We start from the raw sequence: 25,131 nt of genomic DNA, 5'->3' as shown, positions 1-25,131 counted from the left end.
TGATCCTGCTTTTAGGGGCTTAAGATTTTTAAATGCCTGGTTAACAAACACATTACACACCATGTGGAGTCCAACAGTGTTCTCTCCATGGTTCGTTCGGGATTCAGAGTTGGCCATTGGTGTATCTCAGCACCTTTTTTAAATCCAAAATGCCTTCTGTGACCTCCATCTTACCTATCCAAACATCCTCATCTTAAATGGGTGTAAGTGATGGCCTTCTTCCACCTTGGTATAAGGCATGATTGCTTGACTTAGACTTACCATCCACATAATCACCACTGTCTCTCTGGTTAACAGACCCAGGCTACAGACACAACGCTAGACTCAATGGTAGCAACTGACAACGAACATTAACAACTGGCATTTTAAGTATATGCCCACTCTAAAACAACCTGCTCCATAACATAACATCTGCTCCATAACATAACATCTGCTCCATAACATAGATATCTCACACTCATAAAGCCTATGAATTTCTTTGGTCGACTCTCATTTCAATTTGCTGCTGTCAATGACTGGAACGAATTCCAAAAGACCTTTAAGCTTGACATTTTCATCACTCCTGCAAAAACATATTAAACAAACTATTGGATCAGTGCACCTGCCAAATCGGTCAAATCGTATATGTGTCTTGCTCTTTTTAGAGTAATTGCATGTTTACTGTTTCTTCCTTTGTTTTAGTATTTGTTTTTCATGCACAAGTTATGTTTCTGGTTGGTCATGGCTGTGTGTGTGTTGTCTTGTCCTCTTGCCACTTAATGTCTTTAGCCAGGTTGTCATTGAAAATTAGCATTTGTTCTCACCAGTCTTAAAAATGGTCTAGACCAATTTGTAATGACAACAAGCATCAAAATAAATCCTAAAACGCTTAAGAAAATGCCTTGTTAGTAACAGAACTTGGTTCTGACGAAGTTCAAAGACATTACGTCCCAATTAACATATTAAAACTGTTTGCATGTGAACTCGCACAAATACACACACACACACACACACACACTCGCACAGACACAATTTAAATATTTGAAATCCACATTTCACGTAACAGTCCTAGGGATTCCTACAGTTGAATCATAAATATATACACACCTATGTGTACAGGAAACAGGTTGTCCATAACCTCTGACACAAAGGACCGCTTAGTGTTAGAAAAGCTTACAATCTGAATGCCATGTACTGTCACCTACACACAAGCACAAACCCACACACACACACACACACACAAAGTGCACTCACACGGATGTGAGGTCTGACTGGTGAAGTCTCATTAGCCGTCCACCAGCCACCCTCACTCCTTCCCCAGAGAGCACAACACTGACGTTACATTTTGCATAACGAATGTGGCGTATTTTCTAATGGGCTCCCAATTAACTGGAAGATGCTGGATGTTATAATGTGTTTTCAACAGGAATATAAGTGGAAGTCAGTTGGTCTGGAGTGTGTTCATGTGTATAACCAGACTTTTTCGCGTAGGAAATAAAAGTGCAAATAACCCCCCCAACCCCCAACTCCAAAACAAGGAACGTACAATCAGAACGAATGTGGCGTATTTTCTAATGGGCTCCCAGTTAACTGGAAGATGCTGGATGTTATAATGTGTTTTCAACAGGAATATAAGTGGAAGTCAGTTGGTCTGGAGTGTGTTCATGTGTATAACCCCATACGCCCGCCAGTCTAGGGGTTTATGTCTTCCCCCCACTAGTGTCACCCCACTGTGAAGTGAGTGAGGCGTAGCGGGGGTCCATGGGGAGGGGTCCATGGGGAGGGGTCCATGGGGGTGAGTCTATGGTTGGGATCTGTGGTGGGGGGGTCTGTGGTGGGGGGTCCGTGGGGGTGGGTTCGTGGCGGGGGGTCCGTGGCGTGGGGTCCGAGGCGGTGGTCCTTGGCGGGGGGGCCGTGGGGTTGGTCCGTGGTTGGGGTCTGTGGCAGGGGGTCTGTGGGGGGGGATCCACGGAGGTGGGTCTGTGGCAGAGGTCCGTGGGGGGTAGCCCGGGCTGGACACCTCCATTCCTCATACCCCGATGAACTGGCAGACGGTGCGCTGTAGCTAGCGGGACTATGCAGGAACAGAGCACTGGGCTGCCCCACAGAAACCTCCAGGTCTCTGAGAGTATGTAGAACTTGTAGGGTGTGTGAAGAAGAGAAGAGGGACTCAAAGTCACGGTGTACCAGACTTTTTCGCGTAGGAAATAAAAGTGCAAATAACCCCCCCAACCCCCAACTCCAAAACAAGGAACGTACAATCAGAGAAAATAAATGAATCAGGCAAACTAAAAAGACAGATAATAATAACTGGATACTTTCCATTTGTACATTGAATAAACCATCTGGTTCCTTATTCTATCTTCAGTTTGAGAAAAAAGCAATTAAGCTGCTGGAGACTTCCAGTCATTGTTCTAACATTAGTTAACGATGGCTCCAGGATGTACCTCAGAGGCCTAGTGCTGTAAAGAAAGAACTGTCACATTCCAATTTCTTTTAATGACATTTCCACACTATAAGGTCAAAGTAACAATTTTATAGTGAACATAATTGTAATGACCTTTTCCTTGAAAGAGGTGTTAAACATTTCTGGAATTTCAGCCTGTTTATTTGAGGCGGTACTTTGGCCAACAGCACAATGTCACAAGGATAATTTGATTATAATTGACCAGTGACTGTTCATGGGTAAGGCGATGGTCTCCAGAGCATCCAATCAGGTCTGTGTGTTGAGAGACAGTTTCTTCTCTCTTTTATTTCTAACGCCCGCACAGCTAGGCCTTTGCATTTCATGGGCAGCAGAAAGAACACAAAATTAAATTTTAATAAATGATTACAAATACATGTTGTAGTCACAGTATATAAAAAATAAACACACACACACACATTAATCTCACATTAATAGTTAATTTAAACATCATATCAGAATGACAGCATGGGAACAGTACTGAAAAATGTAGTCTGTTTTTGAAGTAAACAGCATTATTTTTGTGTTTGTTACTGAGCTGAAATAAAAACTAATGAATGTGCCTCACATATACTGCGTTCTTCAATCCTGCAATTTCTAAGAAGCTGCTTGCATTCGTTTGACAGTTACCCATGTGCAGATGACAGATCGCAAACAGATGTGGCAGTTTCACTGTTATGTGGCCGTTTCCTCTCTTATCTAGCATTAAACATTACATGGGAGGACACACCAAAATCTCAAAATATGAGTGAAAGGGACAACAGTTGGGTGGGCTAGCACTTTGAGGACAACTGCGTTGGTTCCAATATCGGATCGCTCTACAGGTTCCGTTGCACAGGCAGTGAGGCAGGTGCAGTCGGGAGCAGCTACAGTTTTGGATCACAAACGTGGCTGGTTTGTCGGCTTGCGCTGTCTCTGTAATGACCCCGTTGCTTCTATTTGTCCTCTGCGAACCCAGGATGCAGTAGCTCACGCGTCAGTACAAACAGCCTGCTAATTCGTAGGACAAACAGAGGCCGGATCATGTATTGTATTGCAGATAAGATGCTATCTGGCTTTGGATGAATGACTGACAGTCCTCACTGAGGAGCGGTGACAATGACGACAGAGCTGTGTGGTGAGAGGTTGTCTCTGTCAGAGTTGGGGGTCAATACCAATTATTTTCTCCAAGAAAGAATTTGAATGTGGGCTACTTTTTAAATGAATTCAATTGAAATGGAATTGACACACTTGACATTAGAGAGACACTATTTCACTGCATTCTTTCCCTTTTTTTCTTGCTCTTATTCCTCCTCTTCCTTTCGGGCAAAGTAAATGCAGGCTTAAAAAATGGGTCTGTGTGATGTTAAATGTAGCGTAGTCTACTGTTAATGTATTTGACTGAATTATCCGAAAGCGTGGAAAATGAGTTGCCAGATAAAATGGATGAGCGAACGGAAGTGCTCGTAGCGTTCCTCGCCATTCTGTGAGAGCCAAGAACCTCTCGCGGTCCACCGTTGAACCGGGTCCAGCGCCGCTGTAAAGGAGGAACAGAAACCACTGCAGTGATCACAGAGGGGGTACACAAGCAACCGTCACGTCCAATCCAGCTCTCCACATCAATGGTAGAGTCGGTCCACTTCGCCTCCCCCTGGTCGGCGCCAGCCCGCTCCGGAAGGAAACTGCAACACATTGTTCCACGGCTCCCTCTGCTACGTTCTAGGTGGTTGAAGACTCCAGAGAAATGAGGCGTGCTGGATAGATCATCGCCTACCCATCCCACCTCAGTCACCACGTTCCAAAAATTCTCCTCCGGTAGGTGGAGGGGAGTTCAGATCCAGGATGACTAATAACGTGCAGTTCAGATCCAGGATGACTAATAACATGCCACCTGAACATTTTCTTTCGTCATGCTGAAGCTCTCAGCATCGAGACCACTATTGATAAGACAGCATATAAGGTCTGTATGAATTATAAATGTGACTCACAAATCTCATTGTCTAGTATTCACTTTTGTGCTCAAGATGCCTATACAATTTTTACAAATTTTAACACGTGAAAACTATGTTCTATGAACAATATACAGGAAACCATTTTGTTAAGTTCCAGAAAGGAGTCCATTCACCCAGAAAAACCATTTCGCGAAACTACAATTCTCACCATTGTTGTCTAGAAAACACTGTAAAATTGACCGGTCAAATTATCACACTTCTGACACAGTTACACACAGTTGTTGAGGTGTACTCATGATCACATTTTAGAGAGAAGTAGCAGAACAAGAACAACGAGAGGAGATGCACGAGTTAAAGAAAGCGGAAGAAACACAATGACCTGTTTTCTGTCCTCTAAATCTGTATGTATTAGCATACACAAGACAGTACAGGTAAACTACATAAACCTTAGATATTCTACAAAATGTAGGAACTCAATACAGCATGTATGGCAGCTATACACTTTTTCTTATTTTTGTAGAACTGAGAGACACCAGCTGACAGTGGTTGAGTGTGCGTGATCGGTGCTTTTGTCTTAAAATAGCTCAGCTATTAGGTTGAACTAGACACAGAAGCAGCGGTAAAACCTTCCCTCCACCAACTGTGTAGGGCCGACCCTGCCTGCCGGGCATGATGGTTCAACAGCATGATTGTTATGCCACACAAACAATCCTGGCGATCCACCCACCTGCCTTTGTGTCACCAACAAAGGGGACGGGGTAAGTCTTGGCTGCACTACTACCTGATCAGCGTGCCCCTCCCTATGCCATAGTGGAACACAGAGACTGACCCTGGTTCAGCCTGGCTACATCCAGCTACACTAGCACAGTGTCAGCCTGACCTACTAATGCTGACAGGGGCTGACCCTGCCTAAAGGGGACTTTGTGGCTGCGTTAAATAACTGGCGCGGCTAAACTCCCGTTATCATTACCCCTTACCAAATCACTGGAGGCCAACCAGCCTCCATATGAGGCCCTTTCTTCCCTCCCCGGAGCCTCTAGTAACACAGCAGTGGCCGATCCTGGCTCTCTCTCCTCTGGTTCCCCACTCAGTTAGGTCTTGATGTTTCCTCCGGCTTTAGTACCAGTAGCCTGAAATTAAATATTATATAGTAGCATTGAAGAGTCAAATTGGGTACAAATTATTTCCTAAACTAAATTATAATAGCCGCAACCATGGCTACTCCAGGTATTACAAGAGTCTATCCGCATTCTCTTTAAAATTAGGTTTCATTTGATGACATAATATGGGCAAAAATGCATCAGCGCTTGAAGCTAACAAGAGCTTGGTAAGAAGGCAAAACTAAACATAAAAGCAGTGGCATACATTCACACAGTCACCACCTGTGTGGCATTGTTCCAGTCATCCCCTGCCTGTTGGTCTGGTTGTTCATCAAACAAAAGGTCCCGCAAGACAAAGAATCCTGGAGTTCTACCCTCAGATCATCGCATCCAGGTAAGATCTGCCTCCAGGTCATGTTTGTGAAACTCGCACATTCGGTCCGATCCATTTAGACACATGGGGATCAGTGAAGGACAGCATAGATAATTGAGATACAACCACAGTGTTTTTTCCTCGATCAGTCTGAATATAGTATCTTCATCCGGACCTTTCCAGATTCACAAGGCTTTCTGTGGAAACTCTGCACCTTTCTCAGCACATTATGGCAAGGCATCCACAGATATGATGATTAACAGGGCCGCTCGTCAGCGTTTCTGTGGAGATCCAAACTCATTAGGAATATTGGTCGTCAGTTGACATTCTGAGTGGGACGAGACAGAAATGCGGGGGCAGGGTGAAAAGGATAAAAAGGAAGTGGAGATACTTGAGAGGAGAGAAAAAAAAAAAGGAGAAAAATAAAGACGGATTCACAACGAGAAGAAGTGAAGTGTGGCTAACCCTGGAGGAGGGATCATAAATCACTCTGTGGCTGAACGGTCAGCACAGGTCCAGTCCTCAGAAGTCTTCGCCTCGATCTCCCTGGTAAAGCAGTGTCAGAGCACAACAACCAGCCCCTCTGCACCCTGAAATAAAACAGTAAATGGGATCAATTACAAGCGAGTCCATTTAAGCGGTAGTTCAACACGACCAAGTGATATGGGTTATCAGTCCCTGGGTGACTGATAGCCCAGATAAAGAGCTATACCAGGCTGGTATAAGATTAAGAATCAGGACACCCCCCCCCCCCCGCCACAGTCCAAACGCATTTGGACTGTGGCGCACAAACGCATTTTTAAAGGGACACTAGCGAGTTTGACCCATTTGTGTACTCATAGGTCTCAGAGGGAAAGCCATATTTATTCAGTTCATGCATCAAATAGTGAAGAAAGTACAAAATGATGCCGCCACAAACAACAAAGGGAGCGTTCCAATGAGGAAACAAATCAATCGCATAGCCATTTATTTCTAACCGTCCGGACAAGTCGAATGGAGGGACCTCTGACTTCTTCATTCACTGTGTTTTGACACTATCACAGGGGACACACAGAGGAGATCTTTCCATTACCCTTATCTCAGTTTTGTCTTATATCACCTTGGGACTTCTTCCCACAAATCTAAATGCATTGGATTGGAGCCATGCTACTGGGAATTTCCGCCGTATCTCTAAAGCCAGACCAACCATTGGAGAACATACAACGAATCACTATGGAATACTTATTATATGGTTCCTGTTGATGTTTCCTAATTGGTCTGTGCACGTGCTGCCCTTTTCTGATTCTACTGGGTTTTTTAACTTGTGACGTCGGCCTGTGGAAAGTTCAACTAGTCTGAACCTGCCGTCTGTAAACATGGATGTACATTTTCTAGACAGTCATCGCCAACATACAGCTCCTGTCGAGAAAGCATTGAATAGCACCCATACCCAGTCATTTACTTTCAAATCAATGAATGGACAAGTGCACACTTCAGGAGATGGCGCTAATTGGGACACACTGCTTTTTTATAACGAGTCTTGCCCCCTCACACTTCGTTAGGCAGCCTTTACTGTAATGAGGCGGTCTGAAACGAAGCATCCAGTATGCATTCTCCTTCTGTTCCCCTCAGATTGATTATAATTCAAGCTCCGTTTGTTGCTCTGGTGTTATGCTGGATCACAGGCAATGTCCTAAATGATATCCTGTTTCCAGTCCTTCACTACATTTGACAAATGTTCCAATTGGATCTGGCCAAAAGGAGTGCTCCACATAAATAGTGCAAAAGGATATGGCAACTGAACCATGGTTCTTCTGCTTTAGGGGCTCTGAGCACACTTCTGGAGCTCGCACTAGCACTCATTTGAGGCAATGTTTTAATTAAAAATTCTATGGGCCTATCTGCTGACTAAATTTGAAGCAACGCCAAGGGTTTTGTTCACTGCTGCTGGTGAGCTCATTAGTGATATAAATTTGGCAACCGCATTTTTCTGACTAAGTTTTTTTTCACTGCAAACAGGGAAGCAGACCAATTTTTTTTACTTACAAATGGTATATTGAGATTTCAGTTTGGTCGATATTTTATTTTAAAACACTGAAAGTCAAAATCAGTGATGGCATGGTGAAGTTGTTTATATTGGAAAATATTTGTAACAAAAATAAAAAAGAGAAATATGTAATCTCCGCCTACTGTGTAAACAGCTAACACCAAGTTGACCCTAAAGGGTGGTTATGTAGGAGTTTGTTGTAGTTTTGTGGACTACAGAGCCAGAGACGGGATGTCCTTCAGGAATTGCTGCCATAACCTGCACAGAAATACCATCCGAAGACCACAGAAATCACTCGGTTTACTGAATCTTGCTCAGTGGACAGCCAGTGCATATTCAGAGCAAGGTGAACAGGTTCCAAAAGATGCCATGCCAATGGGGACCAGGGTAAATCACATTTTTAGGGGTGGGCAAACTTTTGACTCCATACTCAAACATACTGTGGGCCAGGTTGAATTGGCTGGTGGTGCTTCCAGAGAGGTCAGGCATCGGTGAATGAGTTGTCTATCTCGACTTTTCACTTGGATCCACTTAAAAAGATACAAATCTTTTATGGAAATCACACAAACAAAGCATTATAACAAGCTACATTTACAGGGCATTTGGCTTCAAATTGCAACAAGTATGAATGGCATGTAAGCCTAGCATGTTGCAAGTGTTGTCTTTCTGTGGATATTGCACTTCCGTTGTTTTATTCTTATTAATGTTGCTACATGAGTGTCAAGTTCATGTAGTCACTGCTGTCTAGGGTCGGATTTCTAGATAATTTTGACACCCAGGGAAAAAAGCTGTAGCTCAGGCTGCATATCGCATTCAGAATAAGACGAACAGTAATCTGTTGTATTAGATTTTACAACTACACATATTTTATTTGCTGTTTATAATTGTATACAATCAGATCATGAATTAACCTGTGTACACTTGTTTCTTTAAAAAAAGACTTCGGTGTCATGGTTAAAAAGAGCAGGAAATGTTCTTAAAAAAATATATATATCTCGATCTTAAAGTAATTGTGACAGTCACACTGGACAACGTCCATATCACGTCTGGTTAAACATTTTACAAAACTAAATTGATCACTGCATGAGTTCACTGCACCATCTGATAAAGCTCAGTATCCCTGCGTGCCTCAAAGATCTGGCTCCAGTTCAGGTCTCTTCAACCCGTTCATGCCAAGCCTCTATCCTGTAGGTTTTCACTCCAAGCCTCATCCATCAGACCTTATTCTAATACCTAGCCAATGAATTGAATCCGGTAAATTAAGACTGGAGTCTTGGGGCGAAAACAACCAGGGAGGGTAACACTCCATTAACAGTGTTTTAGAGCCTTGGCCTAGTTAATTTGATGAATTAGTTGCCTTTAATTAGCTTGCATGACTCTGAGGTTTAACTACATGTCAAGTGTCTGACACCAAACAGTTGCTGTTTGCAACATCTGTGTCAGCAGATGGATGAGGCCATCCAACAGGTGTACGTGTGAGCAGGGGTGTAGCACAAAAGTCTTGGCCCTGTGCACAGGTGGTCTCTGAGGGCCCCTCCCCTCTTTACTCAAGAGTCAAACATTTCTTAAGGGCCCCTCTAAACATCAGGGCCCTATATACTTCATACCCCTTTTCCCCAGTCCCAGGGCACTGCGTGTGAGACCGGATAGAACATGGGCACGCCCTAACCACTCAAACGGTAAGCAATTTTCAAAAGCTTACCAGCAGAAGCCTGAAGCCATCCATGACAACATTTCTTTGGCAATTCACACAAGCTCAAAGTAATTATAGAGACAATTTGATAAATAATATTTTCAAAACTGGATTCACTAAGGTGATTTGATTAACTTGGCTCGGGTTGGGATGTTATGAAGAGGGTGAAACTTGGCAGACAATGAACCATGCTGAACAAGACTGAGCGGCGAGTCGGCGATAAGGTTTCTGATTTGAGATTTGCATGTCTGCTTTTGCCCGTTCAATTCATCGCCAGAAGACCAATTCACCGTGGCTCAGCAGAATCGAATCCGCCCATTGGCTTGAAGTCAGAAATGCGCACATTAACATAAAAAACACGGATCAATATATTCTATTGTTAGGTATTGTAGCAGGTGCTTGAGGTACACAAATGTGATACTTCTCTGAATATTACATTACAAGAAAGATCAATTAAGAAACTGTAAAACGTTCCGTTTTTCCATTTGTACCTTTGCTGCATTGTTTACAAACTTCGAAATTGTAGAACTCATAACACTATCGTCGCGAACATAGATAACGTCTTCGTTCATTCTTTCATTAAATATTGGGGTATCCTCTAAATAATTTACCATATATGTAAATAGAAACGTTTCGATTGGTTTCAAAACAACCTTTGCAGAAGGGCGCATCCATCTTGCTTCTAACACAGGGTAAGTTTTTTGCGCAATCCTATTGGTCAAAAGATTCAGACAAAGCTTCCTTATTGGTTAGTGACGAAGAGGTCGAAGGTAACTAGTACATTATTGTGTTATGTAGCTGGGGCGAGGATAGTAACGCATTTACTGCTAGTTATTAAATTCAGTAATTTTAGGGAGATTCGCTCCTGCATATTGTCGGGTACCTTTATCGTTATCTTATGTTAAGTTAGTGAAGCTATAAAGTTGAGCTATATGTGCATGCATATAGTTGTTGAAGCAAGTGCTGTCAGCTTGACACTCGTTATTGTTGTGTACAGTTCTGTATAGAAACATGTAGACATCCTTAAGTCACCGTATCATTTTAGAAAATTGTATAATAGAGCCTAGTTTTCAACACGGTTTACTAAATTGACACAACAGGTAGATAATAACTAGACGCCATGAGCTCTTTCAAAGTCATTGCCTGCGGCAGACAGCTATTTTTACCTCATGCAAGAGGACGTGCTTTGTCTAGTTCTGGACACACCATACTTATGGGACGCCTCAAAGGAAGTCTCAGCGCCTTTTCGAGACTGCAGTCCAACATGTCAGCTTGGGTGATTGACGAGTATGGCAACAATGGCGTGCTGAGGTTTACTGAAGAGGCCACCGCTCCCAGTATCAGTTCTGGAGATGATGTTTTAATCCGTGTCCACGCCGCAAGCCTCAACCCCATAGACATAGCCATGAGGGGTGAGTATATGTCGAAACTGTCATGCTTCAGGACCCAGTTCGTAGGATGTCCATCAACTGGACATGATCCTTGTTTTTAATAACATACGATCCAAATATATTTTTTACTAATCTGTGATCTATTTTGGTCTCTCTTTGGTCTCTGGTTTCTCAGCTGGGTATGGGTCAATACTTCTGAAACTGAGACGGGACCTGATGTCTTTGGGTCAAAACGCCAGTGAATTTCCCATCATATTAGGTCGTGATGTCTCAGGTGTAGTGGTGGATTGTGGATCTGGAGTGACCCATTTCACACCAGGAGATGAGGTGACAGTTATCTATAACATTTGAAACAATATTATAGCACAAGGTTTTGATTCATTCCAAAAATATTCTGACTACATTCAGACCAGTGGCTCCAAACATTGTCAGTTGCTAAACCACCAGCTGAATTTGGCCCTGTTCAGAGTACCCTTTTAGTACCCCCACTTGTGCATTTTACCGGTAAAACAATGGTCTCATTCCATGGCAAGGGGTCCGCAAAGGGTTCTGCAAACGTGTCCATTTCACTCTTATTCATCTGATACCTTGTCTATTACCTAGTTAATGAGTGAATTCACGGGATGACACTAAATTATGGTGTTCTTTGAATCTCTTCTCCTCAGGTGTGGGCGGCCGTCCCTCCGTGGAAGCAGGGCAGCCTTGCAGAGTTGGTGTCTCTGTCTGAGTACGAGGTAATTCTCTGTTTATTTGCGTCCCCATTAGCTATAGAGATACAGCCTGCAAACATTCTCACATTTCCTCTTGGGTGGTAGGAATGATTATTGTCTGGGACAACATGTTTACTCTGGCCCTCTTAGTTAATGAAAATATTATCCAATTTATTTAATCAGTTCATCTAAGCATTTTTTTTTTTGTTGTTGAAATGTGAACAGCATTATTCACGGCAAGTGGGTTTTTATTCAACTATTTCATGCAGATTAATTATCTGGGAAAGTAAAGCAATGACATGCCTGATGGGACAAGCTAATTTGTCAGTGAAATGTTTAAGTGTTGCCGACAAAATGTGAGATGAGTTGGGACCTTCTCTTTCTCCATTGGTGAACATAGATTATACGGAAAGTCATTCATGAATCACACGATTACGCATTGTATTGACGTCAAATACAGGCGCCGATAACAACTCGTCGTGATATTCTCCGGTGTTTACCGAACAACCGCTGCTGTTATATTTGGATACCAGGACCTGCTTAGACACGCAATTGAAACTGATTGCAGTGTATGAGGTACAGGAATGGCTGCAGTGAATGTTGATGATGATTCACGTGAGGCCAGTACCAACAGAACAAAACACAAGCAGGAAAAAAGTATGCGCTTACTAATGCCAGTTGTTCTGGATAAGTCTTTTGCTTCTGCTAAATTACTGAAATGTAAATGTAGCCCAATTCCACCTCAATGTGGAGAAGCGGGCACTTTAGATTGATGAATTCATAAATTATGGCTGATTCCCAATGATGAAAGTAATGCATATTTGTAATAAATTGAGAATTCAAGGTATTATTTGACTGTTGGTTACATAATGTTCGGTATTTGGTTGTGAGCCTGGAATAATTAGGGCGAAGTTGCTTAAGGGTAAAAAAACTACAAAAAAACAGCCTTTTCAACTGGTTGGCTTTCGTGTCTCTTTGCTAACACACACACACATAGGCATACTGCCTTCTTACTCACATTGGGCTTAGGTTTTGGTGGGAATCCCCATTGGGGACGTGTGTGTACTTTTAATGCATGTTGTATAACATTTGCATGAAATGCTGCTGCAGATTTGTTGGACACCTAGCAATTAAGGTGGACCTAACTTCCATTGGTCACTTCTCCGTACAACAGTGGAGTGTTGGCTGTTTCTGATTTTAATGGTCTAGGGGACATTGCTTCCAACCAGCACTGGCACACATCTTATGTAACCAGAAAATCAGGTTGCCACAATGAGTGCATAAGTAATGAAGTTCCATGGTAACACTGTCCCTGAGAACAATTAGGCTCCCCAGACAAGCTGGTCTCTGTGTGTTTGTTGTGTGAGTGGTTGGGTTCATCGCTGGCTTTGCTCCTCCAGCATGCTGCGCAGTCCTGTTGTGCTGTTCCTCTTTCCCATCGTGGCCAAAATTCAATGAAAAGGCACCGAAACAGTTAAATATTTGTGTGTTTGTCTTTGAGAGTGGGAGAATGTGTGATGGAGAGACAGAAAGAGAGAGTGGGAGAGCATGTCGGTAAGCGAGCATCACGGAGTGTGAAACTGTGTGTGTGTGTGTGTGTGTGTGTGTGTGTGTGTGTGTGTGTGTGTGTGTGTGTGTGTGTGTGTGTGTGTGTGTGTGTGTGTGTGTGTGTGTGTGTGTGTGTGTGTGTGTGTGTGTGTGTGTGTGTGTGTGTGAGATAGCATGTCTGTAAGAAAGAGAGCGCCTATGTGAGGAAGGGAGAGGATGTCTGTGAGGGTTTATTAAAATTATTACATTATTGACTACATTATTGATTATTTCCCATTTTTAAATGGAAAATAACAAGAAATATCAAACATTTAATATCAAACAAAAATGTCAAACATTTAAACCTATGCTGATAATCTGATTCTATACTAAAATCATGATATTCACATTTTGTTTATCAGCTGTCAAGCGTGTCACTTCCTTATTTGCTGACCCTTACTGTGGTTATGTCTATCAAAAAGCTGGTCAGATTACCACAACAAACCTGGATCTTGAGTCTTAGCCCTAATAGGCAACACACACCCACACAAAGACAATGTGCAGCCATAAGGACGTGAGTATACTGTTAACACACTTATTTGAGAGAGAGCGATGGAGAGTCAGTCAGTCAGGCCGTGAGCGAGGGAGTGGACCACAGCCAGAGGAGATCTAGGGGCCATCAGGGAATAGTGAGTCCAGCTCTGGGCCATTAAAAGATTGTAGGAAATCCCACTAACAGTAACAACGGAACAACAGAAGTCTGTTGTCTTTATGTATTATGTTGGGAGAGAAAATGTCTTAAATATTTATTTTATAAGGAAATATCTAACTTCATGCAATTAGACTCAGTGTTGAATGTTGTCATCTGAGCATTCTCTTTTTTACTTCAAAGACTCAAGAAATGATGTATTATTATATTTTGTTTTCAAAGTTATTTTCTAATTAATGGTGTTTGTTGGGAAAATGCAATGGACTGTATCTGGATTATGAAACAACCAAACTAAGCCAGTACAACTCCTTTACAGGTTTAATATGGGCTGTAATTTATATTATTTTATTTTAAAAGTATATTTTCTAAGAAATTCCGGCTTTGGGGAGGAGGACATATACCTCCGTAAGATAGACTGACATGGGGGGTGTACTAAACACTAAGCATGATTGATCAATACAACTGAGCTTGTTTCAGTTATTTAAGGTGAAGTCCTACCCTGGACAGCAGTATGTCTACTTATTCCAGAAAGAGACACATAGAAAAGTCAGCCCACATGTTATTATGTAAACCAAAAATGGATCATTTTCACGTCTCACAAACAAGTGGGAGTAATACAACAAATGAATAGCTTATTTTCTCTCTCTCTCTCTGCTCTCTCTCTCTCTCTCTCTCTCTCTCTCTCTGCTCTCTCTCCTTCACTCGGCTGAATAGAAATATGTGTTTGTGTATGTTGCTAGTCTGGGCTAACATTCAGGAGGCCGATTTGGTGTACTAATCTGAACAGCATTTTGACACTTATATTAAGCGTCAGTGTTATGGAAGTGTAAAACCTGATAGCCAATAAACTTTTATACAATAATTTCATTGTATTTATACATTATCACTCCCTAAGTTGTTAATGTCTTTTACAGCATTATTATGTAATAATCAATCATTATTTTAGTACCTTAGTACATCATGTGCAAAAATGTAGGAGTCATTTTACACATTACTGTTGAGTTTTGGCATTATCAGCAGTTACTGCATAAACTATGTTTATAACATTACAAAATGTGTGTGTGTGTGTGTGTGTGCGTGTGTGCGTGTGTGCGTGTGTGTGCGTGTGTGCGTGTGTATGTATGTGTGTATGTGTGTATGTGTGTATGTGTGTATGTGTGTGTGTGTGTGTGTGTGTGTGTGTGTGTGCGTGTGTATGTGTGTGTGTGCGTGTGTGCCTCTGCACCAGGTCTCTCACAAACCCAGCTCTCTGAGTCACACGGAGGCGGCGTCTGTTCCATACGTGGCCTCTACGGCCCTGTCTGCTCTGGTCAATGCCGGCGGCCTGGGCAGAGACAACTGTGCTGACAAACGGCAAGTAACTCCCAGACGTCATGTCCCGGGCCACAGCTCAGCAACGGGACTTCAGACCATGACAACAAAAACACACTTTACACTTCCTGAATTACATTCTATCCAGTCAACGTAAAACAGTGGATTGAGTGCTGCATGATGGTTGCTGTTGTGCTTGACTGACCAGCCTGAACATGTCTGCCTCAAGTGCTGCTCTAGAAATGGATGGGCCTTCTCTGTGGATCCTGACCTGTGTGTCTGATCTCCCCCCCACCCCTCCTCTCTCCCCCACCTGCACCCCTCCTCCTCTCTCCCCCACCTGCACCCCTCCTCCTCTCTCCCCCACCTGCACCCCTCCTCTCTCCCCCCCACACCTCCTCTCTCCCCCACCTGCACCCCTCCTCTCTCCCCCACCTGCACCCCTCCTCTCTCCCCCACCTGCACCTCTCCTCTCTCTCCCCCACCCCTCCCCTCTCTCCCCCACCCGCACCACTCCTCTCTCTCTCAGAGTTCTGATCATTGGGGCCTCAGGTGGTGTTGGAACATTTTCCATCCAGGTGAGAACACTAGTGGAAACAGAAGCAGCACCAACACTCAGCACTCCTTCACCTTAACACCAACACTCAGCACTCCTTCACCTTAACAGCAACTATCAGCACTCCTTCACCTTAACACCAACACTCAGCACTCCTTCACTTTAACACCAACACTCAGCACTCCTTCACTTTAACACCAACACTCAGCACTCCTTCACTTTAACACCAACACTCAGCACTCCTTCACTTTAACACCAACACTCAGCACTCCTTCACCTTAACACCAACACTCAGCACTCCTTCACTTTAACACCAACACTCAGCAGTCCACTTTAACACCATCACTCAGCACTCCTTCACCTTAACACCAACACTCAGCACTCCTTCACTTTAACACCAACACTCAGCACTCCTTCACTTTAACACCAACACTCAGCACTCCTTCACCTTAACACCAACACTCAGCACTCCTTCACTTTAACACCAACACTCAGCACTCCTTCACTTTAACACCAACACTCAGCACTCCTTCACCTTAACACCAACACTCAGCACTCCTTCACTTTAACACCAACACTCAGCAGTCCACTTTAACACCATCAGCACTCCTTCACCTTAATGCAAACACTCAGCACTCCTTCACCTTAACACCATCACTCCGCACTCCTTCACCTTAACGCCAACACTCAGCACTCCACTTTAACACCATCACTCAGCACTCCTTCACCTTAATGCCAACACTCAGCACTCCTTCACCTTAACGCCAACACTCGGCATTACACTTTAATGGCAACACTCAGCACTCCTTCACCTTAACGCCAACACTGGGCACAACACTTTAATGCCAACACTCAGCACTCCTTCACTTTAACACCAACATCTAGCACTCCACTTTAACATTACCAGCAACACTCCATCATAACCCCAACAAACAGCACCCCCTTTACCTTAACATCAACACACACATGTCTTTCTACTAGAATTTGTTTGTTTTATTTTTTAGCTGTTGAAGGCCTGGGGTGCCCACGTGACAGTGACCTGTTCCCACAATGCCGAGGGGCTGGTCAGGGGTGTGGGGGCGGATGACGTAGTGGACTACACAGCAGGAGATGTGGCGGCGGAGCTGGGACGGTTGGAAAAGTGGGTTTCATTATTTGGAATGGTGTTGGCTCGTGGTATATTTATTAAGTGGTGTTGTCAATCAATCAAATTGATTTATAAAGCCCTTTTTACAACAGCAGTTGTCACAAAGTGCTTTTACAGAAACACCCGGCCTTAAACCCCAAGGAGCAAACAACAGTGGTGTTGAATTTCAGTGGCTAGGAAAAACTCCCTAAGAAGGCTGAAATTTAGGAAGAAACCTAGAGAGGACCCAGGCTGAGAGGGGTTACCAGTACTCTTCTGGCTGTGCCGGGTGAGATATTAAGAGTCCAATTGGAATAATTTATAAATGCTTGTGGGCTAAATCCAGAGTCTATTTAAATGTAGACTAGGTCAGAAGTATGACCAGGTGGACAAGGACAGGGACAGCAACGGGCCCCCCAAACCAGGTACTCCGCAGGTGTGGACCAGGACCTCATGTCCTCCTAAAGTTTAAAACGGGAGGAGACCTCATATCAACAACGATTTATAGTGGAGAAGGAGAACTTATTGGGGAAGGAGAACTGACCCAATCCCAGAGCACAATTCACGAATGAAAGAAAAAAACAAGTTCTTATGCCATGAAATGAAATTGCATTGGCAGACTCGCTAGCAATTGCTATTCCAGTAAGTTAGTAGATACTTATTACTGTCTAATACGCTGTTAAAACAGGGGTGGTTAACTTAGTAAGAAACGTTAGTCAGTGTAACTGTATCAATGTCATTCACATGTGGCTAATTAATTAATTGTGGTTAACGACACTGCTTTTCACGTGGGCGACCCGGGTTCGAATCTTGAGAGGGCAACACTTTTTATTGCGGGCCGGCTGAACCAGACTTGCCTGGTTTCTTGTTTTAACAGGCTGGAGATTAAGTGGATTTTTATGCAAAAAGCATTTTCCTTAGCTCAGTTGCGGTTGTTGGCCAGAAAATGCACTGCCCTCTACAGCAGAGGTCTCAAACCGGTTCCCCGGAGGGCAGAGTGTCTGCGGGTTTTCCCTCTCACCTTGTACTTGATTGATTAATTAGGTCACTAGTTGGTTAGTTTCTGCCCTCACCAATTAGGTCGGAACTGGGAACCAATTTGAAGGAAAAACCAAAAACATGCAGACACTCTGCCCTCTGTGGAACCGGTTTGACACCCCTGCTCTACAGAATGTGTCATTCTGGTTGAGAGAGCAGTGTGAAGTTTAGAATCAGAACAGTTTGGCAACGGAGGACACGTCTCCCCCCAAACCTGTGGGAACACGCCTATCCACCACTTGGTGGCGCAATAACAGGCAGGTGCTTTGTTATTGTAGGTTTAATTTATGCCTAAAGGGGCGCCTAAAGGAACTGCACGTCCCTCATCTGCCTTGTTTTCAGCTTTGTGTTCCAAGGTTGACGGGTTAACGTTACTGAGACAGAAATCTGAGGCTGTTGGATACGGCTAGATTCAATCAGTCAATCACATTTATTTATAAAGCCCTTTTTACAACAGCAGTTGTCACAACGTGCTTTACAGAGACACCCGGCCTTAAACCCCAAGGAGCAAACAACAGTAGTGTTGGATTTCTCCCACAAACCCCCACCCCACGTTGTTAACTGGACCCCCTAACGAGGGCCGTGGAACACCTGCATGCTGATTCACTTCCTGGTTTCCATGGCAATGTGGCTCAAGGACCAGAGTGGGAGGCAAAATGCTCCATGTCTGTCTACCCACTGATCTGTAAGAAACGCGCCTCCATCACTTAGGCCTGGCTGGACTTCTTGGTTTACTTAAAGCTGGATATTTGTCCCTCAAATGTAGGTGAAAGAACACGTTATGCCCCCCCCCCCCCACACACACACACACACACAGATAACCAGTGTTCTGTTTCTCTGTGTTCCCCGCCACAGGTTCGACGTGGTCCTGGACAATGTGGGGGGGGGCTCTGAGCATTGGGCCCCGGACCTCCTGAAGGCCTGGTCAGGGGCCAAATACGTGACCCTGGTGACCCCACTGCTGGCCAATACGGACTCCATGGGCCTGCTGGAGGGAGGGGTGCGTTCAGGACTTGCCCTGAGCCAGGTTGCTGTTAAGGTGAGTGGGCCGAAAGCCGTTGCCGTGCTGGCACTGTCAGGCTGCTCACTCTGGGGCCTGTATTGACACAGTGCCTCAGAGTAGAAGTGCTGATCACTCATCCGCTCCACTAATGTGCCGTACTGTCGGCCTAAGATCAGACAGCGCACCTCTGTACTCATAGACAGCGCACCTCTGTACTCAGGGCACTCTTTGTGAGTGTGGTCTCAGGTATTTTGTCTGTGCTGTGGTAAGAGTGACCTCAGCGGAGTGGATGACTGTGCAACAAACAGATGGGTTAGATTTCAGCAAGCCATGACATCGTCCCGAGTTATTTTCTGTCTTTAGAGCCAGATATGATTAGCATTTCTTCAGCGTAATTTAAAGGAAAGTTGGATGTAATTTTGGTTAATGGTTGGCGCTGAAATTGCACTGAAATCGGCTATTTTAAATTTCAGGATTCACATGACACTCGATTAATGTGGTACCCAATGCCAATTTGGACCGAACGTCTTCCTACCATTAAGACATGAAATATTCAAAATTAATGGTCACATTCTGCCCAAAATCAGTCACGGCAAGTCTGTGGACCTAAATTCCCCTCCGGGGACAAAAGTACGACCTGGTATCACCTGGTCTACATTGGCAGGATGAGAGTATCACCTGGTCTACATTGGCAGGATGAGAGTATCACCTGGTCTACATTGGCAGGATGAGAGTATCACCTGGTCTACATTGGCAGGATGAGAGTATCACCTGGTCTACATTGGCAGGATGAGATTGATGTTATTCTGGCACTGCTTTAGTGTTGACATTGCAGCAGTTTAGGTCTTTGGTGGGGCTGTCCTGACTTCTTCCTTTCCCTCTTTCCTTTGCTGACTTCCTGACTGGTGTTTGACGGTTTGTATGTGAGATGTGTGTGTGTGTGTGTGTGTGTGTGTGTGTTTGTGTGTGTTTGTGACTATTTCCATGACACACACAGGGCTGCTGAAATGGCAGTATTTAGGCATTTAGTCAGATTACTAAATGCCTGTGTGTGAGTGTGTGTGCGTCTGTGTGAGTTTGTGTGTGTGACAGTGTATGTCTGTGTGTTTCTGTGTGTGTGTGTGTGTGTGTGTGTGTGTGTGTGTGTGTGTGTGTGTGTTTCTGTGTGTGAGTGTCTGTGAGTTTGTGTGTGTGACAGTGTATCTGTGTGAGAGTCTGTGTGTTTCTGTGTGTGACAGTGTGAGTGTCTGTGTGTATGTGTGTGTGATTCCCGCCAAGCCTCCGGCTCAGAGTTCTATTGTTTAGGTGAGCAGCCGGCTGGCCGTACTGGTGACTGCAGGGCCGAAGCATGAGTCACGCTGGAAACCCCACTCAGACCGTGGGCAGTGCTGAAGCTGGACACGTCCTCCGAGGGCACAGCCAGACGGGTCCCTCTAGTGGCCCCACGCAGCATTGCTACTCTGTAACCAAGGGCGTTTTCAAAGCCTGGGGCTGCTTTTCCATGAATCTTGATGTTCCCTTTCACACTATTTGCTGAGATATTTACCGAATAGAACATGAGTCCCTATTCCAAATACATTTCTCCGTTAGTTGGCCTGGAGGAGTTCAGTACTATGAGCGTCTGAATATTATTAGTGTTTTGGCCTTCCACACTCTAACACTTGTCTCCCCCTCAGAACATGTGTAATGGAGTGTTCTACCGCTGGGGTTTCTATGCTCCAGATGGCCCCGTGTTGGATGACGTCAGCAGACTGGTGGACACAGGGAAGGTACTGCTAATGCATGTTCTAGTCTAAGCATCATGTATACAGATGGAAATTAGCCTGGTAGATGGGTCTACTAATCCGGTGCAAATTTGCTGAGGAATATACAGAGTACATGCTTGCTGTACTGTTGCCATCCACTGCATACCCTACTAATGTCAATGACTGCTTGCTCTACCAGTGTCAGTCACTGCATGCTCTACTGTTGGTCACTTAATGCTCTACTGTCAATGACTGCTTGCTCTACCAGTGTCAGTCACTGCATGCTCTACTGTTTGTCATTTAATGCTCTACTGTCAATGACTGCTTGCTCTGCCAGTGTCAGTCACTGCATGCTCTACTGTTTGTCACTTAATGCTCTACTGTCAATGACTGCTTGCTCTACCAGTATCAGTCACTGCATGCTCTACTGTTTGTCACTTAATGCTCTACTGTCAATGACTGCTTGCTCTACCAGTGTCAGTCACTGCATGCTCTACTGTTTGTCACTTAATACTCTAAAAATGTCAATCACTGCATTCTCTAGAAGTGTCAGTCACTGCATTCTCTACAATTACTCACTGAATGTTCTACTTTGGCAATCATAGAATGCTGTACTATTATCAATCTCTGCTTGGAAAAACTAAAAAGGGAAATGATTGTGATCAATCAAATCCATTAATCAGATATATTCTCTTAGATTACTTTTACATTAAACAATTGTGTGCGTGAAATCATGACACCTTCCATGTTGGATCTGCTTTCTAACAGTAATACCATGCTCCAATAAATGATTGTGAGGAGCTGTTCGCAAATCAACAGAATAGGCCTGAAGTAGCCTGTGTAATCCAATAACCATGGAACCGACGTGTAGCCTAAACATCAACAGCATATTGTAGCATCTTGGTCTATCAATGTATCACTGTCTTGTTATTTGAGGTACAAAAATAGATATGTGATATTTTTTTAAGATGAGTCATCAGTGAAAAAGTAAGTACACCCCCTGGGAAGTTGTGCTTTCTTTAAAACATACAACACATTTCCAAAAATGTTGGGACTTTGTGTAAACTGTATATAAAAATAGAATGCAATGATGTGCAAATAATCTAAACCCTATATTCAATAGAAAATTGTACAAGGACAACATATCAAATGTTGAAACAGACATTTTATTGTTTCTTGAAAAATAAATGTTTCCTTTTTTTTAGGCCAGCAACATGTTTCAAAACATTGGGACAGAGGCCACAAAAGACTAGAAAGGTTTTGTAATGCTAAATAGCTAAACCTGGTGGAATATCACACCACAAATTAGGTCAACTGGCAACAGGTCAGTAACATGATTGGGTATTAAAATATAATTCCAGAGAGGATGGGTCTGTCCGAAGTGAGGACGGGGAGGGGTTCACCACTCTGTGAAAGACTGCGTGGGCAAATAGTGCAACAAATAAGGAATAACGTTTCAAAACGGAAAATTGTTAAGATTTGCTATGCTGCCAGATGACATTCTATTACAACAGCATGGCTTCATAGTAAAAAAGTCTGGGTACTAAACTTGCCTGCCTGCAGTCCGAGACCTGTCACCCATTGAAAACATTTGGTGCATTATGGAACGAAAAATATGACAAAGGAGACTCCGAACTGTTGAGCAGCTGAAATCCTTTCAAGCAAGAAAGGGAAAATATTTCACAGTTGGTCTCCTCCGTTCCTAAATGGTTTCGGAGTGTTGTTAAAAGAAGAGGTGATGCAACACAGTGGTAAACATGCCCCAGTCCCAACTTTGGTGAAACGTCTTGCTGGCATCAAATTCAAAATGGGCATGTATTTTTCCAAAAACAATAACATTTCTCAGTTTCAACATTTGATATGTTGTCTTTGTACTATTTTCAATTAAATATATAGATAAATGATTTGCACATCATTGCAATCGTTTTTTATTAGAATTTTATGCTGCGTCCCAACTTTCTGGAAAACAGGGTTGTATTTGGACACTGAGCAAAATGTCAAAATATTTATAATTTCCTGCCATCACATGGGTAGGTACTGTAGATCCCTACAATCACATAAATTGGCCAAAAAAAGGGCAAATTATAAAATGATTATAAGATAAGAATTGGATCATCTAAATATTTAGAAAATTCCAGACCATTGGCAATCTAAAGGGTAACCAAGGGATCCACAGGCCTCTCCACAGTCATCGTCAAAATTCATGAGTCAACTGTCAGAGACTGCAGTCTTGGCCTGTATGGAAGGTCAGGAAGGAAGAAGCCTCTGCCCTCAAAAGAATATCAAGACACGACTGACATTCACCAGACAATACCCAGGTAAAGACCAAAACTACCAGAACAAGGTGCTCTGGACAGATTAGTGGAGTTGATTTGCCACAATGCCAAATTTGTCAAAAAATTAAAAACCATGGAGGTGGTGGCCTATTGGTTTGGAACTGCTATGCTGCCTGAAGGCCAAGTTGTCATCATTGAGACAACCATAAATTAGACGTTGTACCAGAGAATTCTCTGGTTAAACCAAACATTCATCATGCAACAGGACAATCTAGAACACACAATCCAAACTACAACAGAATGGCTCAGAAAGAAGAAATTGAGGTTTTTGGAATGGCTGAGTACAGCTCAGATATACAACCAAAATGCTGTGGGGGGACTTGAAGAGGGCTCTGCATGCGAGCCAGGGGGTGTCATTTTTCACATGACCATTCTAATTATTACTACTTCTTTTAGATTTCTTCTAATGTCTGTTATTGGAATGTTACCCAAAAGTGTGTTACTGGTTTTGGGTAATTCAGATGTTGTGGAACTGATTAACTTTTGGAACATGTAACTTGTATCTGTAATAGATTATATTTGTATAGCAACCTACCCAATCCCATTCACTACCCTGTCAACTACAGTGCTCTACTATATCCAACCACATGCTCTACCACAGCCTTCAGAATGAGTGCTCTGCCACGTTAACCACTGCATGCTCTTGTATCGTCAACTACAATGCGTGCTCCACTATCGTTCACTACCGCCAGCTCTGCGGCGCAAACCACAGTGCGTGGGGGCTGTGAGGAGGAGGATATTCTAGGAGGGGGGGGGGTTAAACAACATTTACGGTAAGAGACACGGCGAAGTGAGGGTGCCACCTGACAACCAACGGTCACCAAAAATGCCACACATTCCAAGCATGGCGGCGTGCTCCAAGTCCCCCGTGTCGGTGCGCCTGTGGCCCGCGAGCCGGATCCTTAAAACACCGGTTTTCCATCAGCGCTACAAGCAGCCGTGTGCTCCAGCTCACGACGTGCCCCCACCCCCGGTCACCACGGTAATCCATATGCCCTTTGTCCCGGGGCTTAGAGGGAGGGTGCAGCTTTCTGGAGGGGCGGGGCTGGCACGCCAGGAATCCATTACAACACACGCACTAGAACAGGCGCACGCCCCCCTCCGCCCCCCCCCCCAGTCTGTGGTGGCCGGATGTCTGCTGTCTGGCCGTGACGCCAGCCTCATTGTCAACTACAAGAGAGACGCTGACGATAAAAACATGTTGGCTGCTGGGAAGCGCCCAGGATTCTCTCGCCTCATCACATTTTTTACCCCCCCCCCCCCCCCCCCATCCCTCCCTTTTATGTTGACGGTTGTACATTCATTTTGAGATGATTCGGCACGGGTGGGTGGGGGGGGGTAGATAAACGTGGAGAGAGCATTGTAGGATTCCCAGTTTCAGTGATGGATGTCCGTTGACTAGTCATTTGTCAGCGCTGCTGGAGCGGGTCTCTTCTGGTTGGTTGAGATCCCAGATGCCCGGCTTGCGTCAAAAAAACGATCAAGTAATTTAGTTGTTTTTACTCTCTGTAACAAATAAATAAATAAATAAAGCCTCACGAACGCCGTTGTTTCTTTCCCTAGATCCTTCCAGTGGTGGAGGCCACGTTCCCTTTCGCCCAGGTTCCACTGGCCTTTCAGAAACTGGAGGGGGGTCACGCTAGGGGAAAGACTGTTATCAGCGTGAACCAGGAGGCGCAGGAGGGGATGGCAGGGACAGAGGGGGTGGAGGAGAACACATCAGAGGCCGGGGGAGACGGTGCCAAAGAGCTGAACTGATGTGGACGTCGTGCCCCTTAGGGCTTGAATGTCTGTTTATGACATGTAGGATCAAGGTTTCTCAGTCCCGCTTTGCTACGTTTTGTGCCTAATGAACAGCATCATGGGAGAATGCTGAACTTTGCACAGCAGCGCCTGGGATTGACACTGGTCTTTTTCACATATTTTAAGGTCTGTAAGGGCAGGGGAAACTGATTCTAGATCTATACCTAGGAGAAACTTTAAGGACTAGAGTAAAATATTTTATTTTAACCTTGTGTGCAATTGAGTTATTCTTTTAAAATGTTCTTTATCTTCTATGTTCTCTGTTGTTCCAAAGGTTTTTTCCAAATATTGAAGACCACACATCAACATA

At 44.0% G+C, this 25,131-nt stretch overlaps 1 protein-coding gene and 1 long non-coding RNA gene across 3 annotated transcripts; one reads left to right on the top strand and one right to left on the bottom strand.

Moving 5' to 3' along the window:
- Positions 1-2,537: 2,537 nt before the first annotated feature.
- LOC109616609 lies at positions 2,538-10,285 on the bottom strand. Its single transcript, XR_002197811.3, has 3 exons — positions 10,058-10,285; positions 5,740-6,437; positions 2,538-5,504 (listed from the first exon to the last, which is right to left on the bottom strand). It is a non-coding gene; the product is annotated as an uncharacterized LOC109616609 (long non-coding RNA).
- A 37-nt stretch (positions 10,286-10,322) lies between these two features.
- On the top strand, positions 10,323-25,028 carry LOC105021677 (reticulon-4-interacting protein 1 homolog, mitochondrial). 2 transcript variants are annotated; one of them, XM_029125179.2, is made up of 9 exons: positions 10,323-10,978; positions 11,133-11,284; positions 11,623-11,691; positions 15,132-15,256; positions 15,744-15,792; positions 16,775-16,911; positions 18,790-18,973; positions 20,614-20,706; positions 24,582-25,028. In XM_029125179.2, exons 1-9 carry the CDS (start codon positions 10,687-10,689, stop codon positions 24,774-24,776), a joined length of 1,296 nt encoding a protein of 431 aa, XP_028981012.2. In that variant the 5' UTR covers positions 10,323-10,686; the 3' UTR covers positions 24,777-25,028. The 2 variants fall into 2 exon arrangements, with proteins under 2 accessions (XP_028981012.2, XP_028981013.2); XM_029125180.2 differs by lacking the exons at positions 20,614-20,706; positions 24,582-25,028 and adding an exon at positions 19,866-20,073.
- Positions 25,029-25,131: the final 103 nt, after the last annotated feature.

This window comes from Esox lucius, chromosome 14 (assembly GCF_011004845.1).
Source record: "Esox lucius isolate fEsoLuc1 chromosome 14, fEsoLuc1.pri, whole genome shotgun sequence".
Taxonomy (NCBI): Eukaryota; Metazoa; Chordata; class Actinopteri; order Esociformes; family Esocidae; genus Esox; species Esox lucius.
The sequence above is the reverse complement of the archived record's forward strand: the minus strand, read 5'-3'. Positions and strand labels throughout refer to the sequence as shown.

Coding starts and splice junctions, on each gene's coding strand:
- LOC105021677 (XM_029125179.2), top strand. CDS start 10,687: ATGAGCTCTTTCAAAGTCATTGCCTGCGGCAGACAGCTATTTTTACCT. Junction 15,257..15,743: donor GACAACTGTGCTGACAAACG/GCAAGTAACTCC, acceptor TCTCTCTCTCAG/AGTTCTGATCATTGGGGCCT. Junction 16,912..18,789: donor GAGCTGGGACGGTTGGAAAA/GTGGGTTTCATT, acceptor TCCCCGCCACAG/GTTCGACGTGGTCCTGGACA.